This window comes from Lynx canadensis, chromosome F1 (assembly GCF_007474595.2).
Source record: "Lynx canadensis isolate LIC74 chromosome F1, mLynCan4.pri.v2, whole genome shotgun sequence".
Taxonomy (NCBI): Eukaryota; Metazoa; Chordata; class Mammalia; order Carnivora; family Felidae; genus Lynx; species Lynx canadensis.
The window spans coordinates 42,199,321-42,222,578 of NC_044319.2; the positions used below are offsets into that span (position 1 = coordinate 42,199,321).

Consider the following 23,258-nt stretch of genomic DNA (forward strand, 5'->3'; position numbering starts at 1 on the left):
TCACCTCATCCTACCGCTTTGCCGGTATGACTCTTCCGTTGAAGTGGTCCTGCTTCCGTTTCCAAAGGGTGCTGGTGATGCAGGCAGACTGGGGTGCAGGCGGCTGCACGGGGGGGGGGGGCGTTTGATGAGCATTTGGGGTGAAATCAGAGATTCCCTATCATGCTGCTCTCCTCCCCTTGCTTCCCTGCCCTTCTGAAAAGGAGCCAAAGCCAAGAAAAAACAGCCACCCATAAATAAAGGAGACCACGAAAATAACAAAAAGAAAGAAGAAATCTTGCTTTTGTGGCAGGCTTGGCTGCCGATGGGGTAGATAATGGGGGAGGAAACACGGCCTTCGCGGAGAAAAAGAACGGAACGCTTTGTTCGCCTGCAGAATGAATGCTGCTTGAGCAAGAGCCGCCGAATTGGGGTTTCCGATGAGTGAGCTTGTCTTGGGGGAGATGGTGGTGATTAGGCTTACACAAGGCACAGGTGGCATCCCACCCAGAAGCCGTGGGATGGGGGAAGGGGAGGCGACGGGGGAAGGGGAGGCGACGGGGGAAGCCGCAGACCTGAGCCGGTGCCTCATGGTGAGGCAAGGGTGCCCAGGTCCAGCCCAGGGGCCCCGCCCCCATGACCTCAGTGCTGCGGGTCGCCTGGTTCCTCCACCGTCTGCCCAAGCTGGGGAGCTAGATGCTTGAATTGCTCGGGAAACCCCCAGACCTTCTCTCGCTGTCTTTCTCCGTTCTCTCTTGTGGCTCCTTGCGGGGGAGGTACATCCCAGGGAGGAGAGAATGAGGCCAAAGTGGATTTGCTGATTACTCGCATGCTGGCCTTCTGGGTTCCAGGCTCTCTTCCTGTCGACACTGCCTGGTGGCCTTCTTTCTTGGTGACTGGCATTTGCCGAATCCTCTCTCTTGCACCAACTACCCGTCCCAGTCACCTGCCCCTGCAGTGAGCGGCTGAGGCAGGAAGAGGGAAGAGAATCAGGTGCTTTTTCCTGAGCCCTCGGGGATCCAATCCCAGGATGCAGTGTGGAGGTGCCCACGTCGAGAGGGGGCTGTGGGCGTAGACATGTGTGGAGGTTATGTTTGAAGTGACTTTAAGGACGGCGACTGGAACCTGTGCTGGTTTGGGCTGAGCACTCGGGCTAGCGGAGGTTCCCTGGGGGCACATTCATTCATTCATTCATTCAACCTCAACAAGATGAAGTGCCCGTCTCCTTTGCGCCCAGCATTCTGCTGAGTATTTCTTGTACACTACTTATTATTTTTTTAAAAAGCTTTAATTTGGGGGCGGCTGGGTGGCTCAGTCGGTTAAGCCTCCAACTTCGGCTCAGGTCTTGATCTCACGGTTCGTGGGTTTGAGCCCCCGAGTCAGGCTCTGTGCTGACAGCTCAGAGCCTGGAGCTTGCTTTGGATTCTCTCTCTCCCTCTTTCTGTCCCTCTTCTGTGCTTCCTCTCTCTCTCTCAAAAATAAATAAACATTAAAAAAAAAAGTCTATAAAAAAGCATTAATTTTTAGGGGCACCCGGCTGGCTTAGTTGGTTGCTTAAGCGTCTGACTCTTGGTTTCGGCTCAGGTCATGATCTCTTGGTTTGTGAGTTTGAGCCCTGTGTGGGGCTCTTTGCTGACCATGCCGAGCCTGCTTGGGATTCTCTCTCCTTCTGTCTCTCTGCCCCTCCTCTCTCATGCATGCTCTCTTCCCTCTCTTTCTCTCAAAATAAATAAGCTTTAAAAAATTAAAAAAAAATTTTTTAATGTTTATTTATTTATTTATTTAGAGAGAGAGACAGAGTGTGAGCAGAGGAGGGGCAGAGAGAAAGGAAGACACATAATCTGAAGCAGGCTCCAGGCTCTGAGCTGTCAGCACAGAGCCCGATGTGGGGCTCAAACTCACGAACTGCGAGATCGTGACCTGAGCCGAAACCAAGAGACGGACGCTTAACCGCCTGAGTCACCCAGGCGCCCCAGCTTTAAAAAAAAATTTTTTTTTTTAAGATTTAACTTTTAAAGTAATCTCTACACCCAACGTGGGGTGCAAACTTAACGGCTGCGAGATCCAGAGTCGCGTGCTCTTCCGACTGAGCCAGTAGTGATGTTCACTACTCATTAATTCCCCAACAACCGTGAGAGTGGGGTCTCGTTGGCCCCCTTTACCGATGAAGAAACCGAGGTGTAAAGAGGGTAAGTGTCAGGCATTCATTGGGTTCCCACGCAGAACAGTATGGAACTGGGTGACCCCCCCCGCCCCCCTCCCCCAGCCACTCATCGGCTCCCTCACCCCCCAACTTCAGATTCTGATGTGGATGCCCGTTGTGGGGGTTCAGCACGGCTGTGTGCAGGTGCCGGGCCTGTCCTGGAAGGCCTCGATGCCACCCACCCGCTGTTGGTCACTAGTCCCAGGAGAGTTGAATGCTTGGCCTACCCATGCCCCTAGGGAGGGGAGCGCGGGGTTTGAACCAACTGCGCGCTGGCCCACGTGGCTTAGACTTGACGCCAAAAGCAAGAGCCAAGGGCTACCCAGCCCACCCTGGCACCGCTGGGAGGAATTGCTGACCAAGCCGACGCTTTGCCCAGCCTGGTGGGTAACCGTGGATATTTCGAGCTGTTCCTACTCGCCCCTGTCCCCTCCTGGGGGTGGCAGGGGACTGCAGGGGTTAACAGAACAACACTTGATCTGCGTGGGCTCCGGAGGAAAGGAGGGAGCTCCTGAGTGCAGCAGAGCTTTTGTGTCATCAGCCGGGGAAGGGAAGGTGCAGTGGCGTGGCCAGATAAGCAGTGGCCCCGACTACGTGGGGTTTCCTTGGCAAATCCGGGTTCTTTCGGCCTGTCCTCACTCTGTGGCGCCTGGGTGCCTGACTCAGGCCAGGGGAGATTCCGGGGTAGCTGGGGACACTGCCGGAACATTCAGACCGCCCGAGCGGGGTGCGGAGACAGGGCCAAAGGGAGGGAGGCCTGCTGGCAGCAGATAGAGAAGGAAGAGGGTGACGCGCCCCATTGCCCTGTGGGTCTTCTGCGTGTCTGACCACGCGGGGGTGGGGAAGCCTTCCCCAAAGGGTGATGGGGGCGCTCAGGGTGCAAACTTGGGTTTTTTTTTGCTTGGTTGTTTTTTCTTGCTTTTTTGCAAACATTGCATGGGGTCCCCTGAATAATTCTATGAGATAGTTATTATTCGTTCCATTTGAGAGATGGAGAAACAGAAACTTCCTGTGGTCACACGGCTAGCAGTATGAGGAGGGGCCAGGCTTCAGACACAGGTCTGGTTGGCAACAAAGACCATTTTCTTTTCTTTCTTTTGTTTTTGGTTTTTTGTTTAATGTTTATTTATTTTGAGAGAGAGAGAGAGAGAACGAGCAAGCAGGGGAGGGGCAGAGAGAGAGAGAGAGAGAGAGAGAGAGAGAGAGAATCCCAAGCAGGCTGCCCACTATCAGTGCAGAGCCTGATGTGGGGCTCGAACTCATGAACCATTAGATGAACTCATGAGCCACGACCTGAGCTGAAATCAAGAGTCGGATGCTTAACCGACTAAGCCACCCAGGCGCCCCAAAGATCATTTTCTTTTTTCTGTGCCAGGACACTTCCCAGCAGTGCTGGAGGGTCACCCCCGTACTCCTGCCTCCCGGAGAGGTGGGGACAGGGGAGCCTGGGGACCTGCCAGGCATGCTGGGGAGGGAAGCCAAGGAGGGAGGGGGGACAGACACTCCTTGCTTTAGGTCTCTTCCTCCTCCCGCTGAACATATGTTCGGTGCCAGGTTCTCTGAGTATATGCTGCCTTCTAATCACAAAGTAGGTATTGGGATCTCCACTTTCACATGAAGAAACTCAGGTCTTGAGAGGTCGAGTCTTTTCTCCAGGTTCTCAAAGCAGCCTTGATTTCTTTTGACTAATTCTTCCTTGGCCGCGACTCAAGTCAAAAACAACTAGAATCCTCTGAGCGTTGAAGACAGTGGCCAGTCTGTCTGTGCTGGACCGGATCCTGTTATCTGGGGTAGAGGGAGAGCGACGGCGTGTTGGCCGATAGGAAAAGATGTCGCTTTGGGCATCACTGAGGCCTGCGTTCAGACACCCGCTCTGCCGGGCCTTGGGGAGGACAGGGAAATGCGCGGTGAGCTCCTCACTCAGTGCCTGCAGCTGGAGTGAGTGCTGTGCCCTTGAATGCTCTTTAGCCTCTCCTTCCTTTGGTTAATGTTCGGGGCTATCCCCAAAGGGAGGCCTTTGCCAAGCCAGTCAGCCCCGGCTGCACCATTTCTGCGGTGTGCCAGCCCTGGGCTGGGCATGGCTGGTGCAGAAGACCAGACACATTCCCCTGTCTGGGACATAGGCCTAGACCTGGTCACCGGGAGGCAAGAGCAGGACTGCAGGGGCCCCCTAGCACTTTCGGTGGGCTGGAGACAGATCCAGTCACAAGGGCAGGAGGGCCCCCAGAGAAGGGACTCCAGGAAACACTGTTTACTTCTCAGTTTTACCCAGGCATGCATCCCACTGGAACCTCACCAGAACTTCCAAGCTGCCCCCCTGCCCCCTCCTGTCTTTTCCTGGACTCTCATCCTGGGCTGGAAAAAGACTCAGGTGCCTCAGAGACCTGGGACAACCAGATGGACCCATGGATGGGACCATCACCGCTATGGTCTCTGCCTGGCTCCTTCAGTCCTCTGTGCCCCGGGTTCAACTCAAACTGGCAGTCATGAAACTCAGGCTGGATCTGGGCTTCTGGGGGAGCCTGCCGGCTCTCATAGGCTGGAGGACAGGAGCTCGGGAACTCAGAAGTTTCCGTCGGTTGGTATCGGCTGCTCTGTCAGGTGAATACCACTTTGGCCTGCCCAGAACAGCCCAGGGACTGGGGGTATTGTCTGTGACCCTCTCCTGAGCTGTGCTAGACCAGAGAGCGGCGCACGCCCTGGACCCGGTACCCCTGGGGCCCGCAGAGGCTGGAGACGGTGAGGGGGCCCTCTCAGGAAAGCTTTTCCCCACCCTTGTAGCCAGCCCAGCTCCCAGCTCTGAGTAAACATCAGAGATAGGATCGGGCGTAGCCAGGAAGGGTGGCAGGGTGCGGCCTGGGAGAAGAATGGCAGGATGTGGCACCGGGGCACCGTTCTGGGCACCCACGCCTCGGGCTATTGTTTAGGGCTGCCTGAGGCTCTCAGCTCTCTGGGGCTTTGAGAGGAAGTGACATTCCCCTGGGACTCAGGCCCTGCCCCACCCCTGCCGAGTGGATCTCTCCCTGGCTGTGCCCCTTGGAGTGGGCTCAGTGAGCTTGGAGTGGGGGGCCTGCAGGCTTGGCGTGTGCCCGCTGGGGAAGTGTAGTCATGGCCCTCCTTGGGGGGTCTGCCTGTCTGCTCCAGGCCGTCTTCCTGTACCCCTGGGTCTGAGTCACCCGTCATGCTCCGATGACTGGATCTCTATCTTTATCTGCATCTAGATATTTTTTGCGGGGAGGGGGCTGTCGTTGTAGAGGGAGGAAGGGCTGAGGGTGCAAACTCCTTTGATTCCAATCCAGCTGGGCCGGTCGTTGGCTGATCCGGGAGAGGAAGCGGCTGGTGATTTGTTTTGGGTAGAAAGGGGCTCGTGCGCGTGCGCCCGTGGGTGGGGGTCGGAGGGCCCAGGAGAGGGTTGGTTGTGGGGAGGAGAAAAGAGAGAGGACCGGCACCTGCAGTCAGCTTTGTCCTATAAGAGCCTTGTTCTGAGCGGCTGGCCCTCTGGAGTGCAGGCGTCTCTCTATGCCTCGTGCAGGGCGCTGGGCTCTGGCCTGGGGCCTCTCTGCCGCCGGCTCACAGACTCAAGGCTCTGGCCCCTCAGGGGTGAGGATGGCCTGAGCCCTCTCCCCCAGAGGCCTTGACCTCTTACAGATACTCAGGTGAGAGAAGGCCCAGGAGGAAGGCTGCAGGGGGCCTGGGGAGTGGATGCCCTAGAAGGGAAGGGTGGGGAGAGCAGGGGTGCTGATCTGTATCCCAGCTGGTTCCGTGTCCCTACACCCTGCCTCTAGCCCAGAAGCGGTACTGCCGAAACAAGCCACGTGAGCTGGGCCTCGGTTTCTCCATGTATAAAATACGAGTAAGGCTGGGCAAGAGGGGGTGGAGACCAGGTTCACAGGAGCACTTCCTGGGTGGGAGGCCGACGGGAGTGTACGTACTATGGACCTGTGACCTCTGACCGGGACCTGGGGGAGCCCAGCAACTCACAGCTCGCAGGAGCCGAGGGTCCTTTGGCTTTTAGACCTCTGGGGAGAGGGGCAGGTGTAGCTGCTGACCTTCAAGTCTCCTGAGAAACCACGTGTGTAATGGAAACGTGGCGCGTGCTTTTTGAAGAAGGGGTAAACAAATCGAAGGGGTTTTAAGTCTGGAAAAGAAGAGACTTAAGACTCCCAATAGGGTCTTTATTTATTTGTTTTTTATCTTGGAGAGTGCGAGCAGGGGAGAGAGAGGGAGAGAGAGAGAGAATCTCAAGCAGGTTCGACACTCGACGAGGAATCCGATGCAGGGCCCAATCCCACAACTCTGGGACCATGACCTGAGCCAAAATCGAGAGTCTGACGCTCAATCGACTGACCCGCCCAGGCGTCCCCCAATAGGGTCTTTAAATCCAAAAGGGGTGGAAAGTGTTTCTTACCTGTCCCAAGGTAAGAGCAAAGGAAAGGGGTTTGCTTTGGTGCCAGGGGGATTTAGTTCGCTAGCCTGTAGGAGCTTAGATGTGAGGGGGAGGCAGCTGAGGCTAGCTGGAGGCTGGGTGATGTGTAGGCAGCTTCTACCCGATGATGATAACATAGATGGTCTGATGATGGCTCAGCTTAGGAGTTTTCAACTTTATGAGGGTCAGAAAGCCATACGCATTCAGTAGAAACGATACTTTGAATTTTGATCTTTTCCCAGGCTGGCGATTATACGCTATGATGCAGAGTCGTGATGCTGGCCAGTGGCAGCTCCCAGGTAGCCACCAGATACACTTCTAACGATTCTGTGCCTGTTTTTTCCCTTTTGGTGCGGTATTCAGTAAATTACATGAGCTCGTCAACGCTGTTCTACAGTAGGCTTTGTGTAGATGATTTTGCCCAACTGTAGGCGAAAGCAGCTGTTCACGTTTAAGGCGGGCTAGGCTAAGCCCAAGATGTTCGGTAGGTTAGGTGGGGTAAATGCATTTTCGACCTAACGATCTTTTCAACTTCCGATGGGTTTGTTGGGACATAACCCCCTCATAAGTGGAGGAAGATTTGTCGTAGCTGTCGCTCATTATGTGTCCAGGTCTGCCTTGTGGCTATTTTGCTGAGCTGTATACTCCGCTCATTGTATGAATATTTGTTGAGCACCTACTATGCTCCAGGCATTGTGCTAGACTCTGGGGCTACAGTGGTGAGCAAAACCAGGTATGTTTCCACAGTGTCCTGGGGTGGGTGGGGTGCGTTCCCAGGCTACTGGGCAGTCTGAAATAAGCATGTAAAGGTATCATTACCAACTGTGATAAGTGTCCTGAAGGCCAAGTTTAGGGTGTCATAAGAATGTAAAACAGGCACATATTATAGAGTCTGGGGAGTTAATGGAAGGCTCATCCCTTCATGCTGGGTTTTCTTCTCATTTTACGGAGGAGGAAATGAATTCAGAGAGGTTAAGTCACTTGCTCAAGATTGCACGGCAATTAATTGGGTAGAGTTGGATTTCAGATTGTACCCAGGTCCGTCTGACCCCAGGTAACTTTTCTCTTAACCACCTGAGTCTAGCCCATCCTGGGCTATAGGACAACCTAATGGATACTCACCCCCTTATTTAATCTTCTCAGGCACTTGTGAGCTGGGGATTATTATACCCATTATATGGATGAGGAGACAAGCTCCGAGTTAATGAACGTGCCTAAGGTCACACAAGTCAGCTGGAGGCACAGCAGGAATTTGAACTCACGTTGGAGAACCCAAAGGCCTGAGTTTTCCAAATTCTGTACCATTGACCACCTGCTGACCCCCAGGTACCTTTGTTCTACAACAGAGCCTGCAGAGGTGGGGGCACCTGTGCAGGGACCCTCAGCTGCGAAGTGGCAGAGCAGGGACTGACTGCACGTGGACTCCGTACCCTCCACCTGGTTCTCCTTTCGCTCTTTAGTTTATCACCTGCAACGTTTGCTCTGCACTCAGGGAAAAGAGAGCGGGATGGTTTGGGGTTCAGAGCCTGGCACTGACCCTCTTCAGGGGGAGTCTCGTCTCTGTGGGCAGGGAAAGGGGCTGCCCACAGCCCCTTTGAACAGGCCTGTGCTCTGGGAACTTGGGAGGGAGGGAAGGAAGGAAGGAGCTGCCCCAGGACCCTCTCCCCCAGAATGTGAGACCCTGGAGGAGCCCATCAGGTCTGGGCTGTTGCTTCTCCGACAACAAACGTTGGTCCAGAGGGACCAACCGAGAGCCAGTGCCCGACGTTGAGGCAGGCGCCTGTGGAAATGGAAGGGCCCTTGTCTGGGCAGCAGGGTCTGGCAGGGCTGTCTGGTGGGCACCACGCCCTGGTGAGCGGCTTGGCTGGTCACCAGGAGTCCTTTGCGCGTACCGCGGCTTCGCCAGAGGCCAGGATAAGCCATCGGGAGCCCCAGGAGGAAGCAAGCTCCCCAATATAAAGATCCTCCACAGCCCCCGCTGGAGGTACTCCTCGGGGTTAAGTGTGGGTAAAAAGGCCATCAGCGCTCACAGGGAGATGTCCTCGTGCGGCACTGTCCGCCAGAAACATGGTGTGAGCCTCCTGCCTGACTTGAAATGCTCCAGCATCCACGTTAAGAAGTGTAAAAAGAAGCCAGTGAAAACAGTACTTCTAACTCCGTGCATCCAAAACATTGCAGTGTCAACATATAATCAATAACCGTTTATTAATGAGCTGGGTTGCATTCCGCTTTCCATGCTAACCCTTCGAAAGCGGGGTGTCGTTGACACTCAGCCCGTGCGCATGGGATCTGGCCGCGTTACAGGCTCGGTGGCCGCATGTGGTGAGTGGCTCTGGGAGTGGGCAGGGCAGTCCGAGAGTTAATTAGGACTGTTAATCACCTCCTCTGGCTTCACCTTCCGCCCGAGGTGGGGCGGGGGGAGGGGTGGGGAGGAATGCACGGGGCAGCATCTTGCGGGGGGGGGGGGGGCCTTCCGGCCGCCCGTCTAACCTGCGCCCTGCTGTGCCGCTGGGGTCTCTGGGCTGCAGTGGGAGAAAGGCTTCGAGGTAGGAGCTGGAAGGCCAGGTTGGGACCGAATGGAGGCGAAAACCTCTTAGGACCCGAGTGGGGAGCGCGGAGGCGACCCAGTGGCCCGCCCACGCCCGGCGGAGCGGTGGTGGGTGTGGGACGAGGTGGCGCGGAGCGGCCGGGGATCACAAGCCCACAGGCCCGCATTGTTCGCCTGTCACACTTCCTTTGGCTTTATTGCCTTTGTCCAACACCCTATTGTCTGGTTTCCTTTTGTCCCCCTTTCAGCGCGGCTGCCTTTTATTTTCCAGCCAGCCTGGTTGTTTTCATTTCTTTTGTCTGAAGTTCCTGAGAGGAAGGTTTTATTTTCAGCGGTTTGATTAATTCACAGCTTGAGCCCGGGGTTTGTTTGTTATGTAATTGCTGCCCTCAGCTTCGGGATAATACCCCCACCCCGCCCGCCCCGCCCCCACGGCCCCCCCCTGCTCGGGGCCTGGCTCGCCGCCCCTCCCTGTGCCCGGATGGGCCGAGCTGCCTGCTTCCTGGACGCTGTCCAGGCCCCTGCGTGGTGAGAGGGGACCTTGGGGCCGGGCCCTGAAAGCCCTCGGGCGAGCTCGGCTGGGGTCGTGTCTTTTCTCCCGGGGTCAGCGTTCTTCGGGTGGGGTCCGCCCCTCCGTCCTCACCCTGCAGTGCCCGGTCCTGGGTCCCTTGCCAGTCCCCAGGGTACCCAGTGGCAGGAGAGTCTGGTCTGGATGGCGTCAAATCAAATACATCTTCACCTGTCATGTGCGTTCGGCTGTTTCATGTAAAATCCTGTCCTGGGCTCTTGGGTCACTCGTTACAAGAAACATTTTGTTGCATGGAGTTGATGGAATATACAATATTATATATTACACCTGCAACTCAGTTTTAGAAGTTTTACGAGATCTGATTTTGGTCTTACACGCCCCCTCCTAAAAATTTTGCACAGGTGTTCGGTTAAAATTTTTATTTGACGATGCTTCTCAAACTAGTGGGTATCAGCGTCACCTGTAGGGTTTGTTAAAAACAGACTCCTCCACCCACAGAGTTTCTGATTTGTGGGTGACCCACGACAAGCTTCCAAACAAGCCCCCAGGCCATGCGTAGCCTGTGGCCCCCTTGTAGGGACTGCATTTCAACTAGGTGGTTTCACAAAGGGGTGCTCCCTAGAGACAAGTAAATTTTAACAATTCGTAGTCCTCATGAATGCCCATTTTGCAGATGAGGAAACAGGTGTGGAGAGGTTCAGTCGTTTACCCAAGGTCACTTAGCCGCCAGTTGAGTAGCCTGTGGGTACCTGGAGCCTCCTGCTGGGTGTCCCCACTGGTCTTGTCACAGTGACTTTAGGGAGCAAGTGAACTGTAGACATCTGCTCCTTTGGCTCTTAGTGTGGAATGACCACCAGCAGTCGCTCCCCAGGATCCTTTGATCCCCCAGGTGTCCAGGCAGTGGTGACAGCAGGGGAGGCGGTGATGGGAGCATAGTCTGCTTACACCAAGAATTGCCAAGGCATAGGCGGCGATGAGAGCAACTCTACATGAGGGACTCCAGGTAGATCTAGGAAAATATTTTTCTTCAAGCTCTACATCTCTCAGCCTGTTATTTTCCCACTTTTGGTGGTTACGTGGATATGAAAAACAGTTTGCTCTTGTCTTGCCTCTACTATGCGGGGGGGGGGGGGGAAGAATGTGTGTATATGTAGGATAGTTGATGCTTGGTTCCCCTTTCAGGGGGTATTAGGGAGTGGTAGGGACTAAGGAAAATTGGCTTGTCCTTAGGGAGCCCCTGCTCTTCTGCTACTTAATCCTAGCCAATGATTGTCCCGGACAAATTTCAAGAGAAGTTCAAATCCAGATTTCAGATTTTATGTGATGTCTCATGATTTTTAAGTTTTGGTACCTAATTACACACACACACACACACACACACACACACACAGTTTTGGCTTAATGGGCTCAGAAACCGCGAGTTGACCATCTCTGCCCTCTTTAGGTGGACCATTCCACCAACTAGCCCCAACACTGCACCAGGCAGGGACTGCTGAAAGTTGGGCCCAGTTGGCCGTAGACCTTCCTGTTGAAGAAAAAGTGTGGGGCAGAAGCATCTTTTCTAGTTTTTCACTGTGGGTTCCAAAGGGAAGTTTGTGTTTTGCGATGATGGAGCCGCTGTATCCACCACCACCCGTTTCATGCTGTTCCTCCCCCCCCTCAGGATGTCCATGAGGAGCCCTGGCTCTGCCCAGCTGGCCCTGGATGGCGTTGGCACCATGGTGAACTGCACCGTCAAGTCAGAAGGGAAGAGGGAGCTCTGCCACGAGGCCCTCCAGGCCTCAGCCGCTGCCGCTGAACCCCAGCCGGGAGACCCAGCCCGGGCTCCCCAGGATGGTGCTGACTCCCAAGCTCCAGCCCAGGTGCCCAGCACTTTCCCCGGGGCTCCTGGGTCAGTGTGCCCACTTTGCCTCCGTAGCCCACACACCTCTCCTTGAGGCTGGGCGGGCACCCCCTCCCCTCTCTTCAGGCAGACAGGAAGCAGAAACCTCTATCTCTGGGTGGGGGAGGCTTAGGTGGGTGGGGAGGGACTGCCAAGTTCAGTCACACCACCTGTCTCAGCGGTACATGGGTTCAAATCTTGTGCGTGCTCACCGGATCCTAACTACTCCCCCATGTGTGACCAATCCTTATCTCTGAGGACTAGTGGGGGAGACAGGTAATCCAGCATATGATTTGAGAAAATCAGCCTTATTACCCAAGCCTGAGAGAAGTCGCTCAATTCCTCATCCTCAAAATGGAGGCGTTGTGAGCTACATGGGCAATAAGGATTCTCGGAGTTCTTAAAAATCCCGATTCCATGCAAGAGATGTAAAAAGGGGGAATATGTAATTAAAAAAACCAAATGAATGAAAATGAGAATTTTAGGGCTCTGGGGAGGGAACTAGCCTGGAGGGGCTTGGGGAGGGGGGAGGGGTAGTGATAGAGGAAGACTTCCTGGAGGAGTAGGGCCTTGAGTTAGGCCTTAAAGAATGGAGAGGACTCTGGTAAGGAGAGGGGGTGGTGCCCTAAGGAGGGGTGAGGCGGGGGTCCCAGAAGTAACGCACCCAGCTGCAGATGTGGGCGAATGCAAGAGAGTAGTGATTAATAGCTAGCTTGGTACTTGACCCTGAAGCAGCGAACCTCATTCGTGCACATTAACTTCCTTGACCCCAGCAACAATCCTGATAGGGGAGGTATTAATATCTCCATTTTCAGAAGAGGGAAGTGAGTCAGGTTCAGAGAAGTTCAGAGTCTCATGTGGGATCAAGCGCCTCGTGAGTCACTGAGCCTGGACCGAGATCCAGGTATCTTGTCTTCAAACCTTTTGTTCTTTCGCTAAATGCAGCAAAGACCGAGCAAAGGTAGGGAAGGTGGGGAGGGAGGGCCCTACCTGGGGAGGTGGGGGAGAATGGGTACACATGGATTTCTCAGGGTGCACATCACATCCCTGGGGGCTCAGATCCCCCCCCGCAGTCCGCCCTCTTCTCGTGAGGGTGGCGGTGACATTCCTTGTGTTCTGCAGGACTGCAGCTCCCCGGAGAGCATTGGGTGTCTGGAACCCAAGAGACCGGGAGGTTCTGAGGCTGCTTCTGGAAGCCAGGAGAAGCTGGACTTCAACCAAAATTTAAAAGAAGGTAAGATGTCTGCCCTGGCTGGAGGCGGGCCTGGGGCGGGAGGTGTTAGGAGTGCTACTCCTCACCCCCTGGTGTCTTCTAGTCGTGCCAGCCATCGAGAAGCTGCTGTCCAGTGACTGGAAGGAGAGGTTTCTGGGAAGGAGCTCTGTGGAAACCAAAGATGTGAAAGGTGAAGGCCTGTGTGGGCAGGCGGGGGAGGAGGTCTGACCCCCTGTCCCTTCTCCCAGCCTGGCCGTGCGGTCTGGGCCTGTAGGGTGGTTTTGGAAGCTCTTGGTCCCCTCATACCTGCCCTGTGCCCCTCGGGCTCCTGCCCGGCCGCGGGGTCCAGCACCTTCCCTCACCTGGGGACTGAGCATTTGGTCTGGCTCGTTCCCGTGCAAGAGAGGCCTGGTAGGAATCCCATCCTGTGAGTATGGATCTGGGCTCTTACCGGGGACCCTTGTGACCTCAGGCACGTCCCTGCCAATTCCCAGGTCTAACTACATAGAATGAGCTGGATGTTCCCTTTTACTGCCCAAAATTGATTCTAGGCCACCGGGACTTCGCTGTATGAATTCAAGGGCGCCTGTTTGGTTTGTGAGCGTGGCTGTTTTTCCGGTGTGGTCGCTCTCCCCCGACAGGGGAGAGCCTTTCAGACCAAACCAGTGCCCGGGCTCCACCCCACCTGCTGAGTGAGAACCCCAGGGGCTGCAGGCCTGGGCATGTGTATTTTTCAAAGGCTCCCTGAGTGATTCCGAGGCGAATGGTCTGCAGCCTGGCACAGCTGTGCCCGACGCGAGCTGAGGTGGAGGGCAGGGGAGCACTGGCACTCGCGGGTGGACGGCCACCTGCCAGATTCTGGACTCTGCTTTACGTTCATTATTATCTTCTTAACCCTGATAGCACCCCTGGGAAGTGGCCATTCTTGTGCTCATTTATAGATTGAAAAAACAACAACAACAACAACAACGAAGTGCAGAGAAGTTGTTTATTTGTCCAACAACTCCCAGACAGGATGGATTGAAATAAGGATTTGGGGGCGCCTGGGTGGCTCGGTCGGTTGAGCGTCCGACTTCGGCTCAGGTCATGATCTCACAGTTTGTGGGTTCAAGCTCCGCGTCAGGCTCTGTGCTGACCGCTCAGAGCCTGGAGCCTGCTTCCGATTCTGTGTCTCCTCTCTCTCTGCCCCTAACCCACTTGCATTCTGTCTCTGTCTCGAAAATAAACATTTAAAAAAAAAAAAAAAAAAGAATCTGAACCCATGTCTGTCTTGCTCCAAGGCCTGAGCATGTCCCACTGGGCCCCTCCTGTGGGTTAGTTCTCCACGCCGACGCTGTGCCCCTGGGCACTTGAGGACATCCAAGAAGTGATCCGGGACAGAGATCCCCCCCCTACCCGCCCCCCTACCTCACCCTGCCGCCCCCACCAGCGTTTCCAGGGGCTGGAAGCAGCGGTGGATGGTGGGGAACTTCTAGGGTAGCTGCTTATCAGACAGCAAGCCAGCCGCCCCTCTGGGGCAAGGATCAGTCTCCATCATCTGTCGCTCAGCCCCTAACAGGGGCCTGGGAAATAGCAGTTGCCCAATAAGTGTCAGATGGGTGCATAGGTGGACAGATGGACAGACGGACATTCTCACTGGTGGCCGTTTCACTCTGGCTCAGGGACCCAGGAGAGCCTGGCAGAGAAAGAGCTCCAGCTCCTGGTCATGATCCACCAGCTGTCTACCCTGAGGGACCAGCTCCTGACGGCCCATTCAGAGCAGAAGAACATGGCTGCCATGCTGTTCGAGAAGCAGCAGCAGCAGATGGAGCTGGCCCGGCAGCAGCAGGAGCAGGTGCGCCTGGCTTAGTGTCTTTCTTGCTAGGGGAGGGGGTCTGTCAAGGCCTAGAGGGGAACATGCTAGGGGCAGGTCGCGGAGGGGCCGGCGGCCAGGGCCGTAGTAGTCCCGCTTCCGGCGGTTCATAAGCCTCGGTGGGGGCCTGGGAGTGGAAGGGGCCCGCGGGGCCCTGAGTCTGAGCGGCTGGCTACTTCCTGCCCAACCTCCACCCTTGGGCTCTGGGGGAAGAGAACCTGCTCCTAAGGTAGACTGTCCTGCTGCCTGCCCCGCCCAGTGTGCGGTTTGTCCTGGTGTGGACGTCATGGAAGGCCGGGTGCGGCTGGCTCCGGGACAGGGCTGACGTCCCTAATGTCCGTGCCCGCTGCTCTTTCCTGCCACCAGATCGCCAAGCAGCAGCAGCAGCTGATTCAGCAACAACATAAGATCAACCTCCTCCAGCAACAGATCCAGGTAAAAAGGTGGGGGAGGGCCAGAGGCTGAGGGGGTGACAACAGCCTGGAGATGCCTGCCAGGGACAGGGAGTGACGGCGGGGGGAAGTGGGGGGGATTAAGCAGAATCAGACATGGCCCTAAGGAGGGGGCTCATTTCTGCTCGAGCCTGGAACCTCAGTTGTCTTCTCCTGCTTTAAGGGAGGGGCCAGAGTATCTCCTTCCCTATCTGGGGTGGAGGGCAGGTGGAAGGAGGTGATGTGGGGTCAAATGGAGCCTTTTGAAGACTCGCCCTGCACCGGTCGCTGTACCTCTCGCGTCTGGGTTCATCCTCTGTGTTCTGGGCTGAGCTGTTTGGGCCCCCAGGGACTCACACAGGGTTTCTTTGCCCTCAGCAGGTCAACATGCCTTACGTCATGATCCCGGCCTTCCCCCCAAGTCACCAACCTCTACCTGTCACCCCCGATTCCCAGCTGGCCTTGCCCATACAGCCCATCCCCTGCAAACCAGGTGAGTGAAGGCAGGGGTTGAGCCATTAGCTGAGGCTGTCTTGAGGTCAGGGAAGGAGCTCAGGACCACTCTCGTGCGTTACTTTGCAATGTGGCCTTTCTGGGCCAGTGGAAGCTGAATCCCTTCTTCCTGAACCTCTCTGGGTGAATCGAAAAAGAAATTGCACTTGAAAATGATGAAGCGCTTCCCAGATATAAGCGGATGTAGCCCATCTAGTGTCCCCAGCTCTGGTGCGTTTCCTGGACCGGGGTATTAATCTCTTGAACACTATTTCCCGCCACTGAAATCCAGCGAACACAGACTGGGCACCAGCCACACGTCCGATGCCCTGTCGTTGGCAGGTGGCTATGGGGGTGATAAGAATGGAGTTGGAGCTCAAGGAGTTTTTACAGTCTGGGGAGGGAGAAAGGATATCGGTAAGCAGGGAGTCTGGGAAGGCTTTCTGTAGAGGAGGTGCCCGATTGGGTCCCTGGAGGTGGACTGGGGGGGTGAAGCCGGGACCTGAGGCCTGGAGCCTGAGGTCGGCAGCTGCAGCTGCGGGGGTTGGAGTGGAGGGGAGCGTGTGACAGGGTGATGGGACAGGCTGGCAGGAGCAGTTGGGGCCGAGCCTGGCGTTTGGAATTTATTTTGTAGAATGCAGACGTGCTTGAGCGCCTGGGCTGAGGTGTCTTGTCACGCTGACTGGGGGCGACAGGGAGTTGGAGCCTGGGCCGGTAGGGGGCCGCTGAGGTGGTGGGACAGAGGCAGAGATGGAATCCGTTGACCACGATCATGGACACCTTGTTGAAAGGTCACGGGACAGGGCGGGGAGGTTGCCCGCAGTTGCCCCAGGAGTGGGGACAGCTTTGAGGCCGAGCCCATCCGGTCTACCCTCCCTGTTCCGTGTGCGAGAGGAGGCAGGTGAATTCCTGTCATGGGCCACAGGTCATGGGTCAGCACCACTGGCTGTGCTCCCACCTTGCTCTCCACTAGACACTCTAGGGTGGGGGTGGCGGAGGGGGAACACAAAGGACTGAAAAAGTCAGGCCCCAACTTCAAGGAAGTTGCCACTTGGGGAGGGGGGAGCACGCCAGCAGCACAAATTCAGGGGGAACAGAGCCGCAGGAGTGAGGAGGGCAGGGCCTGGGGGTTGTGATGTGTGACGGTGCCTCCGACTCCCTGCTTTCTGGACAAGGAAGGCAGGAAATGCGCCGTGGACGACTTGAACTGGCCAGCCTGCCACCTGCCTTGCTGGCTCCAGAGTCCCCGTTAAGCAGAGGGCCACAGGCTTCCAGATGCCCCTTCCCCAAGCCGAGTGAATAATGCCTCTCCCTCACTCACAAGCCCTGGATGGTGCCACATTGCCTACGGCACGGAGCCTGCAAATGCCAGGCTCGGCCATCATGGGCCCGTCTCCTTTCCCACTTCTTGGCTCTCACACACCCATTTCTCCCCCTCTGCCTGCCTGTCTGCCTGCAGCCACCAGCCCCCCTCTTGCTGGCCCCCCGCCCCCCAAGAAGCCTGCTCCAGCCATCCCAGCCGGAACAAAGTTCTCTGGCATGCTACCCCTGCAGCCCTTGACGCCACCAGCCATGTGGTTAGGGATCGGTGTATACGGCTTCGGTGTATCGGTGTATACGGCTCTCTCTCCACCTGTCCGCCCCTTGGTGCTGGGCTGGGTTGAGGACGAGCGTGGTGGGCCAGGTAGAACAGAGAGGGTGCCGTGTCAGGGGGAAAGGATGGGCTGGGTTCAAATGTCAGGGCTCCCGCTTCTGAGCCGTGTGGGTAACCCACATAACGTCTCCTGGTCTCCGTGTCTTATCCGTAAAATGGGGTGATGTCCTGAGCGCCGGTTCTACGCCATACACTAGGGATTATTGTGAGCTCGTGCCTGAGCGGCATCACACCCGGGGAGCTGCGTTTGTACCCTGCACGTAGTAGGTACGAAACACAAGCGTCCGTAGAACGAGCCAGTGTGTACCTGCCCTCGGGTCACCGTTGGGTTGGGAAGGGCAAGAAAAGGGTGGAGATACCGATCAGTGTGCAGGGCAGGTGGGGGGGGGGATGAGGGCATAGGAGGCCTCCAGCAGCACTCGGGGGCTGGGGAAGGCCTGGGCTGGAAGCTGGGCCAGCTTCAGGCCTCTGCCCGCCTGCTGCTGCTGGGACCTCGTCAAGCAGGGCGTCTGCTGTTCTGTGCTCATCCAGGACTTTTCTCCTTGCCGCCTTTTCCGTAGCGGAGTACCCCCTGCAGTTGCTACACAGCCCCCCCGCCCCGGTGGTGAAGAGGCCCGGGGCCGTGGCTGCCCATCACCCCCTGCAGGTACCGCCCAGCACCCCGGCCCTCGGCTGCCTCCCTTGCCTGTGCCCCGGGGGGGGGGGGGGCGGTGGCCGTGCTCCCCTTCACCTGTTCCCGCTGTCTCTTCCTTTCCTGCCGCGCCCTTGTCTGTTCCGGGTAGGTTTGTCTTTCTGTCTGTGGCCACGTGTCCCCTCTTGCGCCTCCGTGGGGGGTGTCTCAGCCTCTGGTCTCTGGGTCTCCCGCAGGAGCCCTCCCAGCCCCTGAACCTCACAGCCAAGCCCAAGGCCCCCGAGCTGCCCAATGCTTCCAGCTCCCCCAGCCTGAAGATGAACTGTGGACCCCGCCCCCCCAGCCATGGGGCCCCCACACGGGACCTACAGTCCAGCCCGCCCAGTCTGCCATTGGGTAAGCTTTCTGCCGGGAGTACATGATATGACCTTGGGCGTGTCCTTCCCTTCTGCGGGTTACGGTTTCTGTAAAACAAGGGGTGAGACCTGCTGTCTTTGGCCTCTTTTAGTTTCTCCACTGTCTCAGAAGATCCCCTGCTTCCTCTTCCCGACCCCACATCTGGCTGGGCACCCCCACCTCAGGGCTCCAGGCCACCGAGTTGCACAATTTCAGGGAGTGCGATTCTCTGTTCTAGTGTCCTGGCCCAGTGCACCACAGTCAGTGTAACAGCGCCCCCTTGGGCATGTGCAGGGCAGCTGTCCGGGAGGGGCAACAGGCAGCACCAACCCCGTGAATAACTCGCAGGAGTGACCTGGTGTGAACCCGACTGACCCCCTCGGCTCCCCCGCCCCCCCTTTCTCCTCCTCCTCCCCCCCCTTTCCCATAGGCTTCCTTGGTGAAGGGGACGCTGTCACCAAAGCCATTCAGGATGCTCGACAGCTGCTGCATGGCCACAGTGGGACCTTAGAGAGCTCCCCCAGTACCCCCTTCCGCAAGGTATGGGGGGCCTCCCTGCACTGGGGCAGGGCGCAGGGAAGGTTGGGGGCTGGGGTTGAAGACTCAGTCTGAGTCTACTGGAGGGATGGCTGTGGGGTGATGCAGAGGGGCCGATGTGCAGATTTCGTCTGTCAACCCCAGGACCTCATCAGCCTGGACACGTCCCCGGCTAAGGAGCGGCTGGAGGAGAGTTGTGTGCACCCCCTCGAAGAAGCCATGTTGGGCTGCGACATGGATGGTGAGGGCCCAGGGCGTCGGGCTGATGGGCGGGAGGGCCCACGTCTGCTTCCTACAGGGGCCAGGGTGGATCAGGTTGTGTCTCTCCCCAGTGCCTTTTCTCCCACAGTCTGTCTCTGAGGTCCCCTCCCGTGTCTGTCCCTTGTCAGTCTCTGGGTCCCTGGCTGGACCTCTGCTGAGGTCTTGCTTCCGGTGTCCCTGGCTGCGTGGGAGCCTCCCCGTCACCCCCTAGTGGTCAAGTAAGGGAGGTCTCTGCCAGCCCTACCCCAGACGAGCTGCGCTGCCTGGCTGACTCCACCCCTGTCCCCCAGGCTCCCGCCACTTTCCCGAGTCCCGGAACAGCAGCCACATCAAGAGGCCCATGAATGCCTTCATGGTGTGGGCCAAAGATGAGCGAAGGAAGATCCTCCAAGCCTTCCCGGACATGCACAACTCCAGCATCAGCAAGATCCTTGGTAAGGGCCAGTGGGTAGGGGCTCTCGGGGCTCCAGGGGCCGTGCCAGCAAGACCTGGTGGCAGGAGCCAGCTGGGTTTACCTGGGGCTTGCTGGGCGACCGTCCCCGTCACGCTGAGCTCCAGAGGAGTCTGGTGGGGTGTGGGGGTCAGGCAGGAGGACGTGGGGCAGCTGGGTCCTGGGGTGTCGTACCATTGTAGGGTTGTTCTGCACCCCAAGAACTGAGGAGTGTGGTACGTGTGTATATATTCTTTAGCCCCTGATCTCTCCCTAAGCTGTTCTGTTTGCCTGGACCTTTGGAGCTCTGGCTCTGGCAGGAAACAGGGAAGATTGGTGTTCTTGGGCTGTCCCTAGAAAGGTGTTTTTTTTTTTTTGTTTAATATTGTATATTTAATCTGTACATCCAACACGGGGCTTGAACTCCTGACCCCAACATCAAGAGTTGGATTCTCCTAAAAAAAAAAAAAAAGTTGGATGCTGTTCTCCCTAAGCCAGTCAAGTGTCCTAGTAGAAAGTTTTTTAATTTTTTAAAAATGTTTATTTTCGAGAGAGAGCACAAATGGGGGAGGGGCAGAGAGGGAGGGAGAGAGGGAGACACAGAATCTGAAACGGGCTCCAGGCTCTGAGCTGTCAGCAGAGAGCCCGACGCGGGGCTCGAACCCATGAAGCATGAGATCATGCCCTGAGCTGAAGTTGCTTAAGGGACTGAGCCACCCAGGTGCCCCTAGTAGAAAGATTTTTTTTCAAAAATTCTGTGTCCTGATTGGAAGCCAAGGAGGCAGGTGGGGTGGGACTAGAAGGTGGCAGTTGTTTTCAAGACTGAGGCTCTTCTGTCTCTTGTGAACCAAGAGTTCACAAGGTAGTTTGTCCTCAGCAGGGGGCCTGGGGTTGGCTGCTCTTCTGTTCATGCAAATCACGCAGACCAGAGGCCTCCCAGAAGTTGCTGGGTAGTTTGGCATGTGGTTACTCCGTATATGGACACCCATATACATGCCAGCTTCATTCATTCATTTGCTCAACTGGACATCCGAGGGGCACCCATGTTGGTCCGGGTCCTTGCTAAATGCTTGCACATCTGTCACCCGGTCGACCCATCTGGGGACCAAAATCTTGGGGCATGCAGGGGGCTGGGGGTGGTCAGCCAAGCCCAGCACTGACCGCCTGCCCCCCCTCCTACCCCTTGGGGGCCGGGCCAGGCTCCCGCTGGAAGTCCATGAGCAACCAGGAGAAGCAGCCCTATTACGAGGAGCAGGCGAGGCTGAGCCGGCAGCACCTGGAAAAGTACCCGGACTATAAGTACAAGCCTCGGCCCAAGCGCACCTGCATCGTGGAGGGCAAGCGGCTGCGGGTGGGCGAATACAAAGCCCTGATGAGGACCCGGCGCCAGGACGCCCGCCAGAGCTACGTGACCCCGTGAGTAGGCCCTCCGTAGGCGGCTGACCCCCTGTGCGTGTGCCCGTGCCCCTGCTGCTCTTGTGAGTGGCCACTAGCGTGTGGCGTGCATGCCTTTGAGTGTGACTCCAGCGGTGCTGTCTGTCGGCTTGGAGCATCGATGTGTGTGGGCGTTATCTGTGTCTGCCTGGGCCTGCGTGTGTGGCCGCAGGGGTGGCCCGGTGGCTCAGGGTATAGGATTGTAACTGACTGTGGGAGACTGGCCACGTGTACCTGGAGAAGCGTACCTGTGAATCACAAACTCAATAAAAAAAAACCTCAAGGATACTAAGAATGAAGGTGCTTATTATACAGAGGATTCCCGACTTGACAAAAGCAAGCACCTGCATGGATTCTTTTAAACGGGGCTCCTCCCCCCGCCCCTGCCCCCGCCCCCGCCCCCGCCCCCGCCCCAGGGCATTGAAATATAGAACCTCCGAAAACTGGATTCACACAGGAACCTCCAGGAATAGCTGTTGAACACGCTCAGGTTCCTGGGCCTGCATGTGTAAGCATGTGTCCGCTGTTGCGGACAATGAACTTGGCCGTCAGCAAGCAAGCCAGGTGGCTGTGTGCGTGTCTCAGAGCCGTAAGGGTCTTGGGGGGGGGGAGGGCATGCCCTGAAGCAGGCTGGAGGGGAGCTGGATCGGGGGTGCAAAGTGGGGGTCCATCTGCCCGCGTGCTGCTTCTCTGCCCCCGCAGCCCCCAGGCCGGCCAGCTGCAGATGAGCTCCTCCGATGTCCTGTACCCTCGGGTGGCAGGCGTGCCCCTGGCTCAACCCCTGGTGGAGCACTATGTGCCCCGGAGCCTGGACCCCAACATGCCTGTCATCGTCAACACTTGCAGCCTCAGGGAGGAGGGTGAGGCCGCGGAAGACAGGCACTCGGTGGCTGACGGCGAGATGTACCGGTACAGCGAGGACGAGGACTCGGAGGGCGAGGAGAAGAGCGACGGGGAGCTGGTGGTGCTTACAGACTGATCCCGGCCCCAAGCCGATGGGCACAGCCAGCCGGCCTGGACTACGTTGGTACTTGGACATGCCCGGGAGACGGGCACAGCTGTGCACGTGTAGATAGCCTCCTGAGGGGAGATGCCCCACCACCTCCCCTGTGGCCGCACCCGAGGAGCTGCTGGCCGAGGTGGGCAGGACCTGTAGAGTGGCGATGGGCCGAGCGCCGTGGCCCTTGGGGCTCGTGGCCAGCGGACACTGTGTGACCCTCCCTTCCTGCAGGTCTATCACCCCAGGGCTATGGCAGCTCCAGACCTGTCCCCCTGGGGCCACGCGCTTGGTTTCCATTCTTGTCCTGGCTGGACCAGCCCCTGTAGGACCAACCCCCTCCCTCCCACGCCCCTCCTCACGCGCCCCACCCCCCCTCGCCACCAGATCGCTCCTCTATCATAGGATCACTTTGTGCAGAAAGGTCTGGCTGTCCCTCGCTGTCTTTATATCTCCTGCCCAGCCTGTTGTGCCTCTGGCTGCTGGAAGTGTGTGTGCGTGTGTATATGTAGGTGTGTGCACATGCTCGTGTGTGTATTTCCATCCGCTCATTCATTGCACAAGGTATTTATTGAGTGCCTGCTGTGTGCCAGGCACCGTTGCTGAGTTCCTGTGGGTATCTCTCTCGATGCCACCTCTTGCTTCTCTGGGGGCCTCTTCCTGTGCTTCATTGTCCCCAAATTGCTACCTCTTTGTCAGTCTGGGTGTCTCAGGTTCTGTGTGTCCTTGTGTTCCTGTCCTTGTTTCTCTGCAGGGCTGTTCTTCTGTCTCTGTCCCTTTCCTGGCCTCGGCCTCTGCCCCTTTTGACATCGCTGGTCAGCCCCTGGGCCCACCAGCCGCCCTGACCTCTCCTGACCGTCCCTTCACTCCCTCCCCGACTCTGCCCTAGGGTTGGTTCCCACAGAGCCATTTTTAGCTCCGAGCAATGTGGGAATGGGTTCAGCCTTCAAGGGCCTCTGTCTTGGTGCCCCAGTCCCTGGTCCCAACCTGAGTGCCAGGAGTTGGGGACAGGAGGATTGATGGAGAGTAGGGCTCCCCCCCGTGGCAGCTGGTGAGTAGGGAGTGGGAGGGGGGCTCCTCCTCCTTGGAAGGGGTCAGCGAGGGGAAGACTGCCTCTCCACCAGCCTTCTCCTCTCCCCTACTAACACTGGGGACCTCGCCTCAGCTCCTCCTGCTCACTTGGGACAGGTCATTTCCCTAAGAAAATCACATCCCGCTGGCACCTGACTCCAAAGATCCAGAACAGCCCTTGGGATCAGGGTGGGAAGGGAACCCCAAATCCCACAGGGGCAGATGTGGATTCTGGGCCTGCCCCCCATCTTCTCCCTGCCCCCCCCCCCTTCCCTCCAGCCCAACTTCTCTC

The 23,258-nt window shown here is 57.1% G+C and overlaps 1 protein-coding gene across 3 annotated transcripts in view; it reads left to right on the forward strand.

The window, feature by feature from the left end:
* SOX13 (SRY-box transcription factor 13) overlaps nt 1-23,246 on the forward strand; it is a 46,706-nt gene extending 23,460 nt beyond the window's left edge. For 2 of the 3 annotated variants that reach the window (XM_030302372.1, XM_030302368.1), the window contains exons 2-14: nt 11,349-11,547; nt 12,690-12,801; nt 12,884-12,970; nt 14,442-14,614; nt 14,999-15,067; nt 15,442-15,556; nt 17,770-17,855; nt 18,077-18,236; nt 18,667-18,776; nt 18,918-19,014; nt 19,325-19,468; nt 20,664-20,880; nt 21,601-23,246. In XM_030302372.1, the coding sequence (XP_030158232.1) occupies nt 11,350-11,547; nt 12,690-12,801; nt 12,884-12,970; nt 14,442-14,614; nt 14,999-15,067; nt 15,442-15,556; nt 17,770-17,855; nt 18,077-18,236; nt 18,667-18,776; nt 18,918-19,014; nt 19,325-19,468; nt 20,664-20,880; nt 21,601-21,877 (1,845 nt within the window). In that variant the 5' untranslated portion in view covers nt 11,349 and the 3' untranslated portion in view covers nt 21,878-23,246. The remainder of the gene's footprint in view (nt 1-11,348; nt 11,548-12,689; nt 12,802-12,883; nt 12,971-14,441; nt 14,615-14,998; nt 15,068-15,441; nt 15,557-17,769; nt 17,856-18,076; nt 18,237-18,666; nt 18,777-18,917; nt 19,015-19,324; nt 19,469-20,663; nt 20,881-21,600) is intronic. The other variant, XM_030302370.1, reaches the window with a different exon arrangement.
* The last annotated feature ends 12 nt before the right edge of the window (nt 23,247-23,258 follow it).